The sequence below is a fragment of the Somniosus microcephalus genome, chromosome 10, assembly GCF_052327205.1.
Source record: "Somniosus microcephalus isolate GS21.2 chromosome 10, FLI_Smic_1.0, whole genome shotgun sequence".
In the NCBI taxonomy this organism is placed as follows: domain Eukaryota; kingdom Metazoa; phylum Chordata; class Chondrichthyes; order Squaliformes; family Somniosidae; genus Somniosus; species Somniosus microcephalus.
In genome coordinates, this window is record NC_140996.1 from 171,153,470 (window position 1) to 171,169,192 (window position 15,723).

Genomic DNA, 15,723 nt, shown 5'->3' on the forward strand with positions numbered 1-15,723 from the left:
CCCTGTTCATGTTCAACCCCCGTATGCGGTGGCTATCATCTGATCTCCCGGTTGTCTGTGTTTCCCCCATCCATGGCACCCGAAATTTTTGATCTCCTGCACTCACATCTGGTAGGAGGGCACTATTCAGCTGATGCAACTGTTCAGAAACTACGCAAATTTGCATGGTATCCCGATTGCATCACAGATGTCACTCATAGGGTGAATCGTTGTCTGCCCTGTTTACAGCACAATCCAAGTGCCCACACTAATCGGTCACTGTTGCGCAGTCCCCCTCCTCCCGATGGGCCGTGGACCCACCTTCAAATTGATTTTATAGAGCCCTTACCTACAGGACCTTCTGGCTTGCAGTATTGCCTGGTTATAGTTGATAAATTTACTAAATGGATGGAGGCTTTTCCATGTAAAACCTACACCGCATTGTCAGCAGCTCGCCTTTTATTGGGGGAGGTGATCTGCAGGTGCAGAGTGCCAATTCAAGTTGATAGTGATCAGGGATCACACTTTACCACCCAAATTTTTACCGAATTGCAACGGATAATGGGTATCTCGCATAAACTTCACATCTCCCATCACCCACAATCATCTGGTGTAGTGGAAAGAGGAAACCGAACTCTGAAAACGATGTTAAACAAATTTTGTGCAGATCACCCCACCAAATGGTCCAGTATGTTGCCAATGTGTCTAATGGCTATTAGATCCACCCCGCATAGCACAACGGGTATCTCACCCTACCAGGCTATGACTGGGCGACTAATGCGAATGCCAGCCCATCTGTTAACCCCTTCAGCCACATCCTTAGTACAGGGAATTGCCAACCAAAAATGGCTTGAAATGGTGGTAGAAAACATAGAACAAACTAACAGGTTTGGAGCTACACAAACAGGCAAATCAAAAAACCAGGCAAAGAAATACTTCGACAAGAAGATCCGACTATTTGAGTATCAAGTGGGAGATGTTGTAATGGTACTAAACTATGGGAAGAAGCAACATTGCTTCGAACCAAAGTAGAATGGCCCCTTCCCAATTATTGACAGGGCCAGTCCTTCGGTTTATCTGGTGCAATTCCCTGGGAAAAGGGGGAGGGCCAAGGTGGCTAAATGGTACCATATCAATCAGTTGAAAACTGTGAAAGAATAAATATTCCTGGTTAGATGATAAACTGTAGCTTTCTTCACAATTTCTGCATTCGTTGTTTTGTATCGTCACTTGAAATGTATGTACTTAGTCGACGTGCTAATGTTTGCAAGACTGTATTATAACTGTGACTGTAATAATTGTGTTTTGTAGGTAACAGAGCGTGGGAAAAGCCAATACGATCCAGTATGGGCTGCACAGTTATGTGGTACAATTCAGGTACGACATTCTCCTGTTGTCTGAGGAATTCAGTGAGCTCGTGATGCGACTGAACTCCACCCTAAAGCAATTTTAAGTTTTGGAGCAAGACAACTCGAGAATAGATATTGAAATGGACAGCATCGGGGACAATTCACACTGGTGGGATATTGGGGTTTATATATCAGCTCACCCACAGGTTCGTATCATTTCACACGCGCTGGTAGTTCTCCAACTTGTAATGACAGTATATTTGATATATGTAACCTGTGTAGTACGACTTTGATGCATTAGCCAAATGTATATCTATAAGTATGACTAACTGTACTAATGAACCAATGACGGATGAAAATCAGAGGCAATGTAGAGGAGACCCCAGGTGGGGTAAGATCAGGAAAGATAGAAGAAACAGAGGATACTCCAGGCGGGGCAGAATTGGGACACCGGAACAGTGAATTGAGCCGTCGAACCAATAATTTAGAGTTGGCACAGTTGGTAGAGGTTCGTAAATGAGAGGTCGAAATAGAGTTTTTCTCCCTCTCAAAGTGGGGACTGTTAGAAACTAGGGGTGCCTAAAAATGTATATGGCTACCCGAATAATACTGTGTTTAAATGATAAGTTTTGTTTTCCTGGAAAGCTTGCATTAGAATTTGAGACAGTCTTTTTAATCAGTTAGATTAGGTGAAACATAAACATTCCACACGGGGGCCCATAGGATGGCCCTGCCAGGCTAGTTATCTGTTGTTTGTAAGTTAGGGTTTTGGCTTTGTTAATGTATCTTTAATTTGGTCAGTGAAGACCCAACCTATGTTTCTTCCATTATTACTAATAACCATATTATAATCTCCACAGATAGAATTTGGAGTTTGTTTAGCAGAACTGCTTGTGAAGATAATTAAAAGTTAATTAGGAAAAGACATAGAATGAAAGGAATTTGAGGAGGCTAAGGTATCCATCTTAGAATGGGCCATTTGTTAGATGAAGGTGAGATAGCCCAAGCAGCTGCAAGTTGCTGTGTATTTCTCATAGTAAAGCTCACACCAGGGGTTAAGGAGGATAGAGTCAAAAGAGATAAGATGGATTCCAATGGAGGAACCTTCAAAATGTAAAAACAAGAAAGATAAATTGGATGAAGTAATGAGACCCTCTTTTGGGGAGGGCGTTCATCCAAGAACCAAGACAAAGAACTTGAGCTGTCATTGGTTGATGAAGTTTTGAAGGAACCTCTATAGGTTAAATGGTCTTGTCAATAACTTGGCCTCAGGCCCACTCCTAAAAAGAGAATAAAAAGTGACACCCCAAGGGCTTGCACACAGACGGTGGACGGGAGAGCCATGGTCGAATGCTCTTGAGAGTGATGAGAGAGAGAGAGAGAGAGAGAGAGAGAGATAGATAGATAGAGAGAGAGAGAGGGAGGGAGAGCCAGAGAACTGTTCAGCATTCCAGCCGTCTGTCTGATCGGGTCCAGTACAAGCTGCTTGTCACGGTCGTATGTTTTTGCTGCATTACCAGTGTTATATTCCGCCCTAAACTCTGATTAAACACAATGGGCTAGAAATTCAGTGGGCTTTGCAGTTACCGCCCAAATAGGGTTGCTGCGCCAGTGTAAGAGGGTGCGCTGATATTCAGCGCTGCGGTAATGGCGGCGGTAGCCGGTAGCGCTGCGCCGACACCGATGACGTCATCGGTGTGCGCAGTGCCCCGGTTCCGCCCCGCTTCTGGCCCAAACCCCATATTTAGTTGTGGCCGCCTCTTCTGCAGCGGCCGCAAACAGCGATTGAAAAACGGGGCCGTACTGCTGCGCTACTGGGGCGCTTTAAGGTGGAGGTGCGGCCGGCCGCTTTTTCGGCGGCCGCCTGCCCGCACCTCCTTCCCCGGCTTCCTCCACCCTCCCACCCCCCCGGCGGCATTGCCGGCTGCTTTCCGCGAGCCCGGCACTTCTCCGTGGTGCCAGGCTCATTTGCCGGCACAATCCAGCGGCGATCTCCCCGTTGCAGGCACCTCCACCTTAAGAGGAGGAGGCCTGCAGTACTGCAGCCTGCCGCGCCGCATCGGGTGGCGCAGCGGCACTTAGAGCGCTGATATTCAGTTTCAGCGCCCCAAGCGGTGGCAGGCACACCCTGGTATAGCGCCCGGTTCCGACTTGGGGCGCGAAAAGTGAATATTTGACGGTCGCACATGGCTCCGCGCCCAGCGCTAACATTTGGCCGTTAGCCAGCTGGCGGGGCCATAGTGAATTTCTAGGCCAATATACCCACCATATTGGTTTGCACTCGATCCTGTTTACCAGAGATACATGAACCTCTACATCATAAAACATTCGCCATTACAGGCAGTTAAAAATAAAGGATGGGGGCTTATCCTATTATTTTGGAATTTAAGCACCGTCATTTGTAGGTGTACTTATTTTTTTTAAAACTTGCATTTATAGAACAACTTTTACATACTCAGGACATTGTAAAATGTTTTACAGCTAATGAATAACTTTTGAGTGATGTCACGGTTATGTAGACAAATGAGGCAGTACAGCAAGATCCTGCAAACAGCAAATGAGATAAGTGTTCTGGTGGTGTTGGTTGAAATATGTTGTTGTACAGGACACCAGGGGAGCTCCCCTGCTCTTATTCAAATAGTATCATTGGATCTATTATGTCCATGTATCTGATAGAAGAATATGGGATCTATTACTTAACATGGAGCTTCACTTTAAGGTCCTTTCTGAAAGATGGCATCTCTGACAATGCAGCATACCCTCAGTAGTGCACTGAAGTATCGGTCTAGATTCTACTCAAGCCCAGGGGTGGGACTTGAACCCTTTACCTTCTGATCCAGAGGCAAGAGAGTGAGGCAATCTTACACTTTTACTAGCAAATGGTTAGTGAACTAAAAGATAGAAACTTAGGCAAAATTAGAGCATTTCTGCTTAGAAGAACTACTCCTTGGAAGACAAAACTCAACAAGTACTTTTCAAATACAGAGACAATTTTAACAAGCATTTTTCAATGATTTTCCTCCTTTGACTCCTTACATTCAATTATGTTTATTTTTCATCTGTCTTTACACTGAAATGAGATTAACAGATGCAAAAGGCATTACAAAATGTCGGTTCTAGAAGACCGTGCTAGAGCATAGATCAGACTAGATCCTCTAATGTAACAAACACTTTCCAGGAGATCAACATACCCTGTACTACCAAAACAACCACTCATTCTATAATGAACTTAGCAATCCTGCAGATTTACTCAAAATCACAGCAGCAAATTTGTTGCAACAAGAGTACTAGGTTTTATACTGGGATCAAGCTTGTGGATACCTTACTCTGGGATTGAAAGAAAAAGCAACAAATAAAAAGATGAAGAATGTGAGAAACCATAAATAGCATAAGGAAGGAAAGCAAAGAGACACAGTAAGACAACATGCATTTGTACAACAACTTTAATATAATAAAACATCCCAAGGCACTTCTTCGATGTCCATCAGATGAATAGTAGGTGAATTAGGAGAGTTGGCTGTCAAACAGTTCAAGGTTTTTAAAGTTGGCGAGGAAAGTTACAAGACAAAGAGATTTAGGTTCTGGGGGACCTGGATGACTGAAAGCTCCGCTACCAAAGAAAGGAATGTCAGGAAGGGGGGTAGATGATGCACATGAGGCCAAAGGCAAAGGGGCTAGGATGTGGAATTAGTGGAGGTTACAGAAGTAGGATAGGCAAGGCCACAAAAAGATTTTGTAAACAAGGACAATGATTTTGAATTAGGTGTATTAGGACACAGAGGCATAGGAATCAGCAAGGGCAGAGCAGAACTTAGTGCTGGATATGATGTGGGTGACCAACTTTGGAAGATTTGAAGTTTGCGTTGGGAGGAACTCAGGAACCCGGTGAGGAATATGTTTAAAAAGCTGAGTCCTGATATAAAAAACCCCTTGGATAAAGGTTTTAGTGGTAGCAACGAAGGCAAGTAATATTGCAGAGGTGGAACTATAGTTAGTTACAGGTAGGCTATGGAGTTTGAAGCTCAGTTGGTGTAAGAAATCAAGGTTGTGCACCATCTGGGGAACCTACAACCATCTGACACAGACACATAACTGAGCCAATCACAAACTGATGCTTGGGGGAGATTGAAATTAGAGAGAATGAAAAGCTGTTTGGTACTAAGACTAAGGGAGGAGGAGAATAAGGGGATGTTGGCAAAAAAAAAAAAAATCAGCATTGGGCTTGGGAAAATGTTAAAGCAACTGCTTTAAAAGGAGGTGGAAGACAGTGATGTGCTCAAATGGGGAAAGATGCCAAAAGGTCCAGATGGGAATTGGTAATGATGGCATCACCAAGTTGCTTTGGCAGGGAATGTGGTGAAACGTGTAACCATGAGGTGATTACAGTACAGAAACCATTTTGGGAGTTAAAAGGGTTAAAATTGGATTCAGAAACAATTAAACAATGAAGCAATAAATTATTTCAGTAACTTATTGGAGTTTTAGTAAGTCATTTTAGAAACAGTAAAACAAACAAATTTTAAAAATAAGGCCAGGACTGCTTGCCCATATCCCAGGAGAGGTGTGTGCAATTATGTGCTGTAAAACTGAGATGGAAGTGTCACTGTACACAATTGTCTGATGTAACCATAAGAGTTTATCACAACGCACGGTCTTCTAGAACCGACATTTTGTAATGATACATGGTGCATTGTCTTCCACCAACAACATTTTGTCCATGTATTGACATATACAAGCTAGTGAAATCTGCAACATTGTACAATACTTTTAGTGCTGCTCTACATTTAGCAATGGATTATTTTATGGTGAGAGGAACAAAGTGTAGTGAGCTGGGTAGACTTATAGTAAAGGTCACAAATAGGAAATATGATTCCAGCTACCAGGAATTTGGATTGGATCTAGGAACAACATGCAACCTCTATGAATCCTCATGCTGAGGTGCTAACAAACAGCAGCATGAAGCTCTGCAGGCTCTTCCAGCATCTGGAAATTCAGCATTCAGCTGTTGGTCAGCCCTGGGAAATTTTTCCAGAGGAAGCTGCATGAGCAACAGGGGTTTATAAAAACTATGGCTCATAGACAGTAATATTATTGTAAAGCAGTAGAGGTGTTCAATCATATTTAGTTGTGTACTTTCAAAGCTACTGAACCTTACAGCACATTAGTTTTAGCCAGTGAATAATGTACAATACAGCTGCTAATGTAAAAGAACAGATTATTAAGTCATAGAAACAGGAGTAGGCCATTCAGCCCCTCGGGCCTGCTCTGCTATTCAATTAGTTCACAGCTGATCTGCACCTCAACTCCATTTTCCCACCACTGATCCATATCCCTTGATGCCCTTACCCAACAAAAATCTATCTGACGAAAGGTCATCGACCTGAAATGTTAACTCTGTTTCTCTCTTCACAGATGCTGCCTGACCTGCTGAGTTTCTCCAGCATTTTCTGTTTTTATTTCAGATGTCCAGCATCTGCAGTATTTTCTTTTTGTATCTCTTGAAAGCTCCAAATGTCCTAGCATCCACAGACTTTTGGGGAGAGTTCCAAATTTCTGCTACCCTTTTTGTGTAAAAAGTGCTTCCTGATTTCACTTCTGAATGGCCTAGCTGTAGTTTTAAGATTATGTCGTCTTGTTCTTGATTTCCCCCACCAAAAAGAAATGTTTTTTGTCTGCATCCACCCTACCAAATCTTTTTAACATTTTAAACACCTCGATCAGATCACCCCTCAATCTCCTATACTCAAGGGAACACAAGGCAAGTTTATGCAATGTGTCCTCAGAATTTAACTCTCTAAACCTCGGTATCATTCTGGTGAATCTGCGCTGTACCCTCTCCAACGCGAATATATCCTTCCTGCGGTGCGGTGCCAAAAACTGAACGCTGTACTCCAGATGGGGTTTAACCGAGGCTCTACACAACTGAAGCATCACTTCCTCCCCTTGTATTCCAGCCCACTGGAGATAAAGGCCAACATTCCAAAAGCCTTTTAAATTGCTTTTTGCACCAGTCTACTGGCTCATTGTGATTTGTGTACTTGAACTCCCAAATCTCTCTGCTCCTCTACAGTTCCTAGTTTTTCACCATTTATAATATATTCGGATTTATCTTTCTTGGGTCCAAAGTGAATGACCTCACACTTGCTCACATTGAACTCCATTTGCCATAGTTTTGCTCACTCACTTAATCTGTCTATGTTCCTTTGCAACTTCCTTCTTCCATCTGCACTAGTTACTGTCCCTAACAATGTCATCTGCAAACTTGGATATAACACATTTTATTTCTTCATCCAAGTCATTAATAATTATGTTGAAAAGTGGAGACCCCAGAAAAGATCCCTGGAATATGCCACTGTCACATCTAGCCAACCTTTTATCCCCATTCCCTGTCTCCTCCCTCCCAACCAATTTCCAACCCAAATCAAAAAGCTACCTACAATTCTGTGCGTTCTGATTTCTGCTAATAATTTCTTATGTGGAACCTTATCGAATGCCTTCTGGAAGTCCATACAGATAACATCCATAGACACTCCCTTATCTACATTATTTGTGACCTCCTAAAAACATTCAACTAGATTAGTCAGACATGAAGTCAGAAAAATTCTGTAATATTCTCAAAATTGCAATTCAACCTATATATATCAAGGCATGCTCACTTAATTCATGACTTTTTACTGTATTGTACAAAGAAATGGGGCAAACTTTCTGCAGTTGTTTCTATATACTGAAGTTCAATGGCTCTCTGGAGGAGGGAAGGGGAAATCCTGATTTGCCTCTGAACTGCACGAGGAAGACCCATCTTTCTTGTGGATAGCCACTCATTTGTTTGACCATCTCCACTGGATTAATTTTTATAGCATTTTTAACACTTTTGAATTTACAACATATCACTTGGGATTCAGAGTGAATGCATTCACTGATAAAGACCAAAGGAATCATTCACTCGCAAGCTTGCCTTAGGGTCTTCACAAGTAGAGAAGGGATCTCTATTCCTCTGAGACACTGGAGGACTTTGTGCAAGAAGGCGATTTCTCATTTAAGGACATTTAGTTTGCAATTATTCAACATTTGACTAGGCTGCAGTACTTTCCGGAAGAATGAAGTTGGCAATTTCGTCAGTAACCCTTTCATCACCAAGCTGACATCTGCAATAAACCGGTCACCAAAGTAATGAGGAATGCCTCATTGAATTGGCATATGGTAAAACAATGACGCTGCCGTTTTCACAGAGGCAGCTAGCCAGTTTTTGGCTGTCCATATAATGTAAATTTCCTGAATTAGCACAAGCTCAGATGCTACATATCTCCTTTGCATTCTGTGAATATTCTCAGTGCTGGCTGTAATCAAGACAAAGTATTGATCACTACTTAAGGAGATGATGGCTCTGCCAACAACAGCAAACAGAAAAACTCTGCATAGCTAAGTAGCAAGCTGACACATCCAACTGATGACAATGTAACTTTGCAGATATTTATATTCTGGTACTTAGACAATGCAGTATATTTGCATTTCCTTCCTCTGCATAAAAACCCAGCCTGTTCAGAACTTCTAATCAGTTAAAGAGCATTTCCAATCATTCTAAAAAAAAATGTACAAAGTAAACATTTGTTTTCTGCTGCTAATACAATAGTTAGTCACACTGCATGTAATTTTCATCTCACCATTATTAAAATAGTCTCACCTACATTCATGTACCATGTATTTACAAAGTAAAGGAAAAAATCATAAGCAGTGACGCAGAAGCTTATTAAAGGCTAAAACTTTGCTTTTGGAAAAACTTTTTACTGAATTACAATGACATAGCAAAACGATGGAATCTGTTGTTACTCCATGATCAAAAGTATGCATCTGAAACACTTCTCCCATGGACCAGGAAACACCGACAATAAATGTGGGCGAGTGCAAATTATGAACCATCCAGTTGTTTTCCAGTAAAAAATCCTAACATGACGATATGAGCAACAAAGTAGCTTTGATAGATTTTACTTACCTCTCCAAGGTAGCAGATTTGTTTATGTGCGACTTCAACAAAAACTTCTATGATCAAGTTCACAGTCTCAGGTGTGTTCTTGTAAATTTCCATTAAACCAATACAATTATTGAGAAAGTCCATTAAAAAGGTGAAGAGAATGGCTACATTGTCTATCTGTGTTGCTTCAGCTATTCCACAAAGTGCCTCCAGTGTGGCAATGATCTCCTGCTTCACCTCTTCTTCCTGACAGATTTGTTGAAAGTTTTCTTGATTTATAACATTAAGAAATCGCTGTTGGAGTGGCTGAAGAACCTAAGAAAAATATATTTTTACAAATGTATGATAGTGAATCATCAAGGAAAACTTTTCATCTTGAGATGTTTTTATAACAGGGTTTCAAAAAACAAATCCAATTTTGTTCCTCCTGAGGATATGACCCTCCCTTGGAGGTGATCATCACAGTATGAGGAGAAGCCATATCCACTTGGAAATTTTCTAATTAAAAATTAGCTCTGCCAGATTTCTACAAACAAATTAAATATCCAATATCTTCAAATGGACACAACTGTGAAGAAGCCTTGATGGAAGCTCATCTTGCATATCACAAGCCTCTTGAAACTGCAACTTTGCATTCCCGTTTTGATCTCCTTGATTCGCAGGCCTCCTTGATGAAGAGGACATTCTCTCTAATTCGGGTCTGTAGCACATGGATTTGTACTGTAGTTTAGGATTTATGTGTACTTTGATATCCACAAGTTGAGTTCAAAGGATCACTATAATGACACTACACAAAACCAGAGATTCAGTCACATGGCTACCAAATCAAGCCCATCTGACCACTTGGTCAATCTGCTCTTGTCCCATAAGTGCATAATGCTGGATGTTGCATTTCCCATTGCAACATACCAACTGTCCTAAAGCCAAAATCTAAAAAAGAGTCTGGATTTAATGCTAGTGATGCTGCTCCGAACCTATCTTTGTATTGAATGCATCAGATGGTATGGAATGAGCAAAAATTCCAATTAATACTGGGAGTCAAATGTCATGCCCTACTTATCTCCAAGTACCTAATGATCAAAGGACAGTAGACCGAATGTTCAGGCATATGCTTATAATGGAGCAAAACTTGGTTGAAGGGCTCAAACTATTGGTTAAACGTCTGGCAATACGTGGCACAAGGGTAGCATTACTAATGCAGCTACCCATCTTTAGACGGCAAAATACACATTAAGCAACTTAGATGTTGAAATTGTATTTGCATTTCACATTAAGTACCCGATATTTAACGAGGAAACTGAAATGGCTATTGACCACAGCAACCCTCCTTAACATTAGCCAATGCCACAGGTGAGGAGATCTCTACAGTTTGAAAGATTTATCTTTGTATCAATATTTTTAACTTTGCACATGATCAGGTGATCAATTAATCTAAGGTTGTTTTAAAAGGAGGAGCAATTGTTTTAAATTTACGCTTTACTTGTCAAGTGATTTTCTTTCCCATCTCTCCTGAAGGCACAGACTCATACTCGATACAGTTCCACAAGTGCTTGCTTGTACCTCACCCAATGGGCCATTCTTGATATAAGCCTAGATATTCCTGGGTCCCTGAAGGGGAATAAATGTGGCAGAGTAGGACTTATGTCTGAATTCAAAGAAGCCTGACCCCTTCACAAATCCCATGGTCAACTAATGTTATTAATGTTGGCGGGACATGGATGATTGACACGCCAGCAGGGGGCCGGATATGCCAGGAGAGCCTGGAAAATTCAAGAAGGAGGGCAGATTAAGGGTGTGTCTTAGAGCTCCATGTAGTTAAAGAGCTGAGCAGGCTCTTGGACGAGGGACTGTTGCAACAGAAAAGATGAGGCAAGTACCTAACTTTTTTTTGAGGTTGAAGTGCTGCTGATCCAAATTAGAGGAGAGAGATGCAATAATTGGAGTATCAGGGAAGAAGCCATCACATGCAGCAGTATAGGCCATGTGGAAGGAGATGATTGTGGCCGAGTGGGACGCCCTATAATCTCCTTGCAGTCAGTAGAAATTTAATGACCTCACTAGATCAACAATAGTTGAGTGTTTTCAGATGAATATCAGGGCAGATAACTGAATCACTGAGATGTGCTTGGGTCTTCTCTCCAACAATAGTCAAGCATTCTTCTTAAAAAAAAACTTCCATCTATATAGCACCGTTCACATGCTTAGGATGTCCCAAAGCACTTCACACTGAAGAAGTACTTCTGAAGTGTCGTCAGTGTTTGAATGCAGGGAAACACAGACAGCAAGTTCCCACAAACAGCAATGAGATAAATGACTCGTTAATCTGTTTTAATGAAGTTGATTGGTGTCCTGGCCAACATTTATTCCTCAGAGAACTCCCATGTCTTCTTCAAATAGTGTCTTGTACGTCCACTTGAGCAGGCAAACGGGGCCTCAATTTAACATATCATTCAAATGATGAGGTCATCGGATGGCACCATGTTTCTTGTTCCAGAAACAAGTCACTTGGCAGCACTCGCATCAAGTGTTTCACATCCTGCAATGCTTGCCAGCACACTGAAGTCTCACAGCCAAGGTTCTTGCTTCCTTACACTCACCATTACTGTCAGCCGTTCCATGAATCCTGACTGACTGTGACGGCAGGTTCTGGAGACTGCTACAGTTAATTAACACAACGCTTTTCTTCTGTAGGAGAATATGCCAGAGAACTCCAGGAGGACGTACCAACATATGACATTTAACAGCACACGAAGAGGAAGCAATGGCAATAATTGGCTTCCACTCTGGCCTGGCAGCTGGAGATGAAGATGTGGGAGTCTCAGCCATTGCTAGGCTCAAAGTAAAAAATGTATCTCTTTTCTTATTTAATATTTTAAAGTATTTTTCAATATTTTCACCAGCTACCAATTTCCTCATATGTAATCAACAAAGTAGCTAATATAGATAGAATGTTGCTCAAATTCAAACAGCATTGTCTTTTCTTCCAGAGGCCAAAAGCCAGGACAGAGCTGAGAAATTGCTAAACAACAAGACCTATCAAGCCCCTCTAAGTCTGGCAGTCTGCAACCACTCGCCCACCTCGTCCTTCACCCAGTAACCCAGAGAGACCCACTCAAGGGGGCGCTGATTGTGTAAATGAGGAATTGACATGTGGTGAGACACAAAGGACAATGAGGCCAGAGGATGCAGGTGTGAAAGTGGAACCTGATGTAGTTGAGCGAAGGTGTAACACGTCAGTCCCTGGCTGCCGAGCATATGGATGATGATCTCAGTGGCGCAGCCATGAAGAGTAAGATGCCAGCAGAGCATCAGTCACATCTGCAGCCTGGAGCATATGCAAACCATCCCCCATCAAGTCGGTTGACTCAATGTGGAGGTACTGAATGAAGGACTGCCAGCCTTGGGGGACCATCTGGAGATTACAACGTCAACTGGATTGCAAAGTATACAGCGCAGTAATCTTAGAGGAACTAAAGGATATTCAGTTGACTCTCTCTCAGGGATTCAAGGATCTTTCAGATTCAGTGAAGTCCATTCTCCTAATGATCTCTGGTAACCAGAATCTTGTTCCTAGTACAAGTGGAGATGTTGGCGTTTGTGCCTCAGATGCTATTTCCCCTCACAGCAGCACCACAAAAGAGCACTCCATCTAAGGAGCCCAGACAAAGAGTCAGCCTCTCCCATGTCCATCCCAGGATTGGGGGTGCTGAGATAAGGATAATTTTCATCCCAAGAAGTTGATAATATTTTGCAGCAGCTGTCTGCATCTCAGACTCCAGGTGTCCAGAATAGTTAGGGCAGGGCAGAGAAAAGCTCACATTGTCACACAAGGTGTGAAAGGATAGAACCAAATAATGTTTTTTGCAAGTAGTGGTAATAAATAACTGGAAGATGTGATACAAGAGAGCCAAACACCAAGCAGTCCTTGCATGACAACAGAGAACAGGTAATGAATGTGCTGATGTTGAGGCTCAGGATTAAGATAGGATGGGGCAAAGATTTTACTTAGGCCATAGAGAGCTTGGTGAAACGAGGGAGATCTTTGATGGGCTGAAAATTCCTAATACAGGTAGACTACCCTTTATCCGAACTTCCGAAAACCGAAACCCTCTAAAAACCGAAGGTTTTTTCGGTCAGCGTAAGTCGTGCGCACGACATGACCAGAGTGGCGCACGACTTACGCTGAGCAGAGGGTCAGTGTAAGTCGTGCGCACGACCCCCCGCGGACTTACGCTGAGCAGAGGGTCAGCGTAAGTCGTGCGCACGACCCCCCGCCGACCCCGACCCCCGCCGACCCCGACTTACGCTGAGCAGACCTGTTGGTGGAAATGCGGAACTTCATTGCATTCCAGGCTAGCAGCGACGGACAAGCCACGACTGCGGACCCCCCCGCCGAATTACGCTGAGCAGAGGGTCAGCGTAAGTCGTGCGCACGACCCCCCGCGGACCCCGACACCCCCCCGCGGACCCCGACCCCCCCCGCGGACCCCCGCCGACTTACGCTGAGCAGACCTGTTGGTGGAAATGCGGAACTTCATTGCATTCCAGGCTAGCAGCGACGGACAAGCCACGACTGCGGACCCCCCCCGCGGACCCCCGCCGACGCCGACTCCCCCCCCGCGGAACCCGACCCCCGCCGACCCCCCCGCCCGAAATTTTCCGAAAACCGAAACACGGCTGGTCCCGAGGTTTTCGGATAAAGGATAGTCTACCTGTAGTACTCTATTCATCTGTGAAGGTGTACCAAATAAGACTGTCTCACAGGCATCTAGCAACTGTTGGCACTGCAACCGCTTCCTGTTCTATCTGGATCGGATTGTCAGCATCAGCAGCATCACCATCAAGCTTTCTGTCATTCTCTGGGACACCCATCATCAATCCACTCCTGGTTGTAAAGTTGTGGATCACACAACATGCTATCACAATTCACAAGATGGTGCATACTGCAGAACCTTCTTTTGAGCATCCAATTAGCTTGTTCAATTCTCACCCTTGTCTTAAAGTGTGCTTCATTATAGCACTCCTCGTCTTACAAAGAAACATCAAGAACTGTGGGAGTAGTGGGTATCCCTCGTAACCCAGCAGCCATCCTGTCCCTTGCCACTGCTGTTGAGATATAGCCGAGACACTAGACTGACAAAATATAAAAGCACCATGACCAATGTTCCCTTTAATTTTTTTTGGATGCGCGCTGCACGGCCCAATCAAAATACCGTGCATGCGTGGTTTTTCCCATTTAAAAGCCGGTGAACCGGCTGCACAGAAGCTCCAGAGCGCTGCCGCACAGCTTAAAGGGAACACTGACCATGACAGCTCCTAGCATATTGTGAATTCACATGCCTGTCATTGCAAATGAGTTGTACATATAGGGAATGGAATGGAATGGAAGCCTTTGCGGTTCATATCAATGAGGGTTTACCTTTGGGACATGCAATGCCACATGGGTGCAATCAACAACCTCTACAACCCTGGGGAATCTGGAAATTCTATGGCACTCTCAATCATCTGTGTGGGAGCACTGTCAAATTGAATGAATTGAGATGTCCTGGCAAAGAGGACATCGGTAGCTTGCCTTATAGAGGAGTGCACAGCAAATTGGCTGATCTGGCAAAGCCACTGTGGCTTCATGGAATCAACCATAGTCAGTGGCATAAAAACTGAGACCTGTGGTCACTTCCCCGGGCTGTCAGAGCTATGCCTGCCGTGGGCCTTGGATTCAGATATAGCTGCAGCAATGTAAAGAGTTCCTTCAAAGTTTCATGACTGAAGTGCAGCCTCCTGAGACAGAGCTCCTCAGAAAGGTCTCGGTAACTGCGCCTGGTCCATACATCCTGCTGGATGGGTTGTGTTGGGATGGTGCGGCTCTCCTCTGGTGTTGTCTGATGAATCTGGCTTTCCTCCCAGTCTCCTGCTGCTCCTCTTCCACCAGCATATGAATTCCCATTGTCCAGCCCTCAGATCCTAGCTCAGTAATGGTTTTGAAATAGAATGTTCTCCAAGGATGATACAGAATGTAGAGGAAGATTTCTTGAGTGTAAGAGTTAAAAAAAAAATTGCAATACCTGCAGTGAGCCCCAAGATATGGCCAAAAGTCTCGAACAAGCAAATCTCAGCTAAGCAAGGTACCTCTAACCAAGTACATCCACCTTGATGAACAGGTCCTGGAAAACTACGCCTTTTAAAAAGTTGTGCGCATTCAAGGGTGGATGAGATGGCAGAAGTAACTGAATTTAGAATAAGTGACATCATCCTGTCCAAACCACCATCATTTGTATGTGGCTGGAGGCAATGTTTCCTTTAAGCTGCTCGCTGCTCTGGACCTCCCACGCAGCCGGCTCACCAGCTTTTCAATGGGAAAAATCACGCGTGCACGGTATTTTGAAGGGGCCACGCAACCAAAAAAAGGGAACATTGCTGGGAGCATGG

At 43.5% G+C, this 15,723-nt stretch overlaps 1 protein-coding gene across 2 annotated transcripts in view; it reads right to left on the reverse strand.

Annotated features, from left to right (window-relative positions):
• xpo4 (exportin 4) overlaps positions 1-15,723 on the reverse strand; it is a 164,442-nt gene that overhangs the window by 17,054 nt on the left and 131,665 nt on the right. The window contains exon 17 of one of the 2 annotated variants that reach the window (XM_085999168.1): positions 9,319-9,612. The exons of the other annotated variant lie outside the window; for it this stretch is intronic. Coding sequence (XP_085855294.1) covers positions 9,319-9,612 — 294 coding nt within the window. The remainder of the gene's footprint in view (positions 1-9,318; positions 9,613-15,723) is intronic. 2 annotated transcript variants of the gene reach the window in all.